The 4,622-nt window shown below is 54.0% G+C and overlaps 1 protein-coding gene across 1 annotated transcript; it reads left to right on the top strand.

Moving 5' to 3' along the window:
* The first annotated feature begins 1,648 nt into the window (after positions 1-1,648).
* LOC104282955 (ankyrin repeat and SOCS box protein 12-like) lies at positions 1,649-3,600 on the top strand. Its single transcript, XM_009881088.1, is given in 3 exon segments — positions 1,649-1,885; positions 1,888-2,473; positions 3,467-3,600. Coding segments are annotated over 3 exon segments (951 nt in total). The 5' UTR covers positions 1,649-1,654.
* The last annotated feature ends 1,022 nt before the right edge of the window (positions 3,601-4,622 follow it).

The following is a 4,622-nucleotide window of genomic DNA, read 5'->3' as shown; positions in this document are numbered from 1 at the left end:
CATTCTATGATTCGATAATTCTCTGATTCTGTGCATGGACAGCTTCCTCTGGCTCGAGAGGTGACAACGCTCATCTTTGGGCTCTTCTGGTTGAGGAGCAGCTGTGAGTTCCCCCTGTGAGTGCTTGTGCTGCCGAAGTAATGGCCCTCTGGAGATGCTTATTTGTGTGTTCAGGAATGTTATGGATGGTTGTAACTTTCCCAGACCATTTCCTTTGAGAATATAACTGCGCCTTCTTTTTGACTCAAATCTGCAATAACCCCCCCACCCCTTTAGCCACGGAGCTGCGGGGTTTCCGAAGCTCCAGAGCTCGTTATCAGCGTGTCTAATGAGTAACAGCAATGTTAGAATTTCACATATTTTTGTAGAAATTGGGTTAGCGTAACAGGTGGAAGCGCAGCAGAGCTTTGCCGTCGCTCGCTGCCATCAACCTTGCCCTACTTAACCACGATGCGAAGGTGGCCGTGCGCGGGGAATTCCTCCCACCTTGCACGTCTCGCGGATTTGGGACGAGCCTCCCGTGACTGCCTCGTTACCCTCAGGCTCGTTTGCAGAAGGAGGCTAATTGCTCGGTGTAGCTCCTTGCCTCCTCCAAGGGAGGATCGGAGGAGCCGCTTGGGCAGACGGAGCTCTCCCCGAGGAAATCCGAGATGCGACATGGCGAGAAATTCCTCTGCCCTTCCCGGGGCACTGCATTCCTCCCCCCTGCTGCTGCCCGGCCACGGCGAGGCCAGATCCTGTGCTGAGCACCCGGCAAATGTGTCGGGGTTCAGTCCTGGCTCCGGTGTGATCAGCTCAGCATCTCCTCATCTTCCTCCCCACTATAAAAATCCCAAATCCTTCTTGCGGCTGTGCTCCTCGAGCTCGAGAAGGTGGGATAGAGAAGAGGGTTTGCTCAAAGACCTTAATGCAAAGTCCTTTTGAAATCCAGTCCCTTCCACATTTTCTGTGGGTCCCAAAATACTTGGAAGCGCAGGTGCTGGTGAAGCCTTGGCTGACGGGATGCGGAGTTCATTCCTCCTACTTTCCAACACCTTTTTCACTGGGCTCCCACGGGCAATAGCTGGATGGGATTTGGGGAAAATGGGTGGCTTCATCCAGTAGTGGGGTGCAGAGTCCTTGCAACAGCCTGTGGCCACCCACGAGCTTCCCTGAGCTCAAGGTGGGAGTATCCCATGGTTTGTCCCACACCCATTGCCGCTGCAGGGACTAGCACTACAGCATTAAGGAATTTAAAAAAAATAATAAAGTAAAAGCCTGTGAGCTCCCCCATGCAGCCTTTGAACCCCAACACCAAATCCAATCGTTTCAGTGCGTTCTTGATCACAACACTTCAACGGGAGGTGGCCCATGTCCATGTTACAGCAACGATCTCTGGCTTTGCCTTAGCCCTTCACCAGCCTGGATGTCCTCACCTGTGGTGGCAGGGCGATAAGCATGTTGGCAGCATCATAATCCAATGTTATTTGTTTTGGGTTTTTTTTTTTTTTGGAGAATCTTCCTTAAATTGTGCATAAAAAAAAAATAATAAAAATATGGTGTTGTGTCAGGGGCCTGGTTCTAACCCAGTGGTGGTGGTGTTCTTCTTGTCCTGTAGATCTTTGGCTTTACCTTTTACGATGAAAGCAGTACGTGGGAGACAGACCAAAAAAAAATGAGCCTAATGGATATCACAAAAATGTTCTCCATGCTCCAGCCCAGAGAAGATGAAGAAGACAACGGAGAAAGCGAGGAGCTGAACCGAGCGGTATCTGAGGACAATTACCAAACCCTCGATAACCTCTTGTCCCAAGACAGGTACAAGAGGTTCATCAACCGCAGGAGCGGCTGGGGCGTACCCAGCACCCCCCTCCGCCTGGGGGCGCCCCAACGCCCCCCCTGCCCCGGGCCGCCACGTGGGGCCGTGTCCGGAGCGTGAAGGTCCTCTTGGCTCACGGGGCGGAGGTGGACAGCCTGGACGTGAAGGCTCAAACCCCGCTCTTCATGGCGGTTAGCAACGGCCACCGGGAATGCGTGAAGGTCCTACTGGAAGCGGGGGCCAGCCCCATTGGCAGCATCTACAACAATTGCTCACCACTGCTTATCGCCGCTAGGGATGGGAACGTGGACATCCTGCAGCAGCTCCTGGACCACGGTGCGGAAACCAACGTCCAACCGAGGTTGCCCGAGTGGGCTGCCAACTCGGTGGCTTGTTCTGGTCCCCTCTACCTTGCTGCCGTGTACGGGCATCTGGAGTGCTTTAAGAGGCTGTTGCTTTACGGTGCTGATCCCAACTATAACTGCACCGAGGAGAGGGTGATCGCCCAGATCAAGGAGCCCAAGACTCTGCTGGAAACCTGCCTGAGGCACAGCTGCCGGAGCGAGTTCATCAAGCTGCTCGTTGACTTTGGAGCCAACGTGTACTTGCCCAACATCACCGTGGACGAGACAGCACCCCACAGTGAGGGCCTGGAGCTGTTGCTGCAGGCAAGAGGTAATCTGCCTACATGGCCCTGGGGCTGGAAACGAGCACTAATTTTGCTCGTTTGGGTACAAGTTGCTTCAGATTCCCCATCCCTTTACCTCTGCTTCTCCATAGCCCTACCCAGGCATCGCTTGAGTGCATGGGTTTCTCTAGTCTTAAACTCTGGAGTATTATTGCTCTTTTACTCTGAAATCTTAATCGTCCCTCTCCCCCATTATTGCTGTGTTCAGGCCAAAACCCCCAAGTGTTCAATACCGAACACAGCAAGAGAAGGACATCACAAAGTTCTGGAGAATAGGTCCACCACCGGTGATTAAACCTGGTGGCTTGGATACATGTGCTACTGCAGGAAACGCCTGAACAAAATTGCTGCAATTTGGGGGAGGGTGTCATGGGAGGGCTTCTTTCTAATGAATATCCACTAAATATCCCCAATTTCTGCCGCGGGCTGCAGCTGGAAGGAGGCTACCTTGGTTTGGGTCTGGGGTGTGACTTGGCGCAGCCACCACGTACGTTTACATGGTTATCTTCCCCCTTGGACTCCCGCAGCGTCTGCTTTTCATGAATATTTCTAGATGTTTGCTAAAGAAGCTGCTCTCAATGAGGTTCTCACTGCAGTCGGTCCTCGCTATGACCTCGCTGCGGTCGGTGCTGGTCTGGAGCACGTGGGGATCTCTACAGCCTGTTTTTTTGACTTAATATAAATCTGTTGGGTTAAAGGCTGCTTTTGGCCATTCTTCTCCTTTCTGCTACTCAACTTTAGCTGTCCTGTATCACCTATCTCCAGAAAAACTGCACTTATTTCCATATGACGGTGGAAAATTTCATCTGTGTATGCCCGGCAGAGCTTGTGGCTCAATCCATGGCGCAAACAGCCTTAGCAAAGACGTTGAGCTTTGGTCCTTCACTGTCCTTTGCTCAGGATGATGCCCAGGTTGGAAGGGAGTGGGGTTGTGTGTCTTGATGATGACCGTCTCCTTTTTCCTCCCTCTCCTTCCGCAGCTCATCCCAAGTCCTTGATGTCTCAGTCCCGGCTGGTGATGAGACGCCTCCTGAAGCAGGCTGGTCGCCCGCACGCCCTCAGCGAGCTGGAGATCCCCACGGTCCTGGTGAACTATCTCCGACACCAGCCGTGATGCGCAGGCTGCCGCGAGAGGTACCTGCCCCGTACACCCATCGAGCACCCGAATTAAAAGCTGCTCGGACACCTGCCCGCCGCGAAACCGCCGTGAATTTGTGGTGGCAAAGTACTTTTTGCTTACAAGATGTCTCCAAAAAGTGGTGCTCATGCGGAAAGATGGGAAGGGAGCAAATGGAGGAGACCTCAGCTCCGGCTCCGCATCGGGGAGATGGCAGAGCAGGGTGAGATTTAGCCGGGTTTAGCTTTAAACCCTCTTTACTGAAGGATTTTACGCCTTTACTTGATGCTGCTTGGAGAAGGGGCTGGGAAAAGGCGCGGAGGACAGCGGGAGAGGAGCAAAGGCTGCTTTTACCTCCTCCGCTCTGGGGGAAGAGTGGGAAGGAGGGAGGCACCACCAGGCTTTCGTGCCTGCGGGTTTCCGCAGCAGCGTGGCCTCAGCTGCCTCTCAACCCCCTTTTCCCGAGCAGTTTCAAAGTGCCTCCTCCCTCCGGCAGCCCCGCGAGGGCTATAGCACACCTGGCCGTGCATGCCCAGCTCGTGGCCACCGTGTCACCGTCCCTGGGCCACTCCTGTCCCCCGGCACGGGGGGGTGCAAAGCCCAGCGCTCCCGGCTGGCAGCACGGCAGCGGCTGGGCTGTGTATCCAGAGGTCGGAATCCCCAGACTCTCCTTTCCCCACCCCAGTTCTGTCTTTAACCATCATCTTGCTCGCTGCGAAAAATGGCTCATATTTTGGCTGAGGGGTCTTTTGTGATCGGGCAGCATTTTTTATATTCAATTAAAAATGTTGCTGCTATTCTTATTAAGCTATCATGACTCGTTTGGTGAAATATCCTTTAATGGGGCGAGCCTGGCAGCTCCGCCGGCATCATTTGGAAGAGATGCGGGGGAACGCTGCAGCCGGGGAATTTTGGGCTGAGCACGGAGCGGGGCATCCCGCCCTCAGCAGGTCTCTCCATCTCTCGTCACCAGAGATGGGGACAACCGCCGGTGGCAGCTGGAGGCGCCTTGCTGGGTA

This window comes from Charadrius vociferus, unplaced genomic scaffold, assembly GCF_000708025.1.
Source record: "Charadrius vociferus isolate BGI_N301 unplaced genomic scaffold, ASM70802v2 scaffold1823, whole genome shotgun sequence".
In the NCBI taxonomy this organism is placed as follows: Eukaryota; Metazoa; Chordata; class Aves; order Charadriiformes; family Charadriidae; genus Charadrius; species Charadrius vociferus.
Note: the sequence above shows the minus strand (reverse complement) of the source record. Positions and strands in the feature narration are given on the sequence as shown.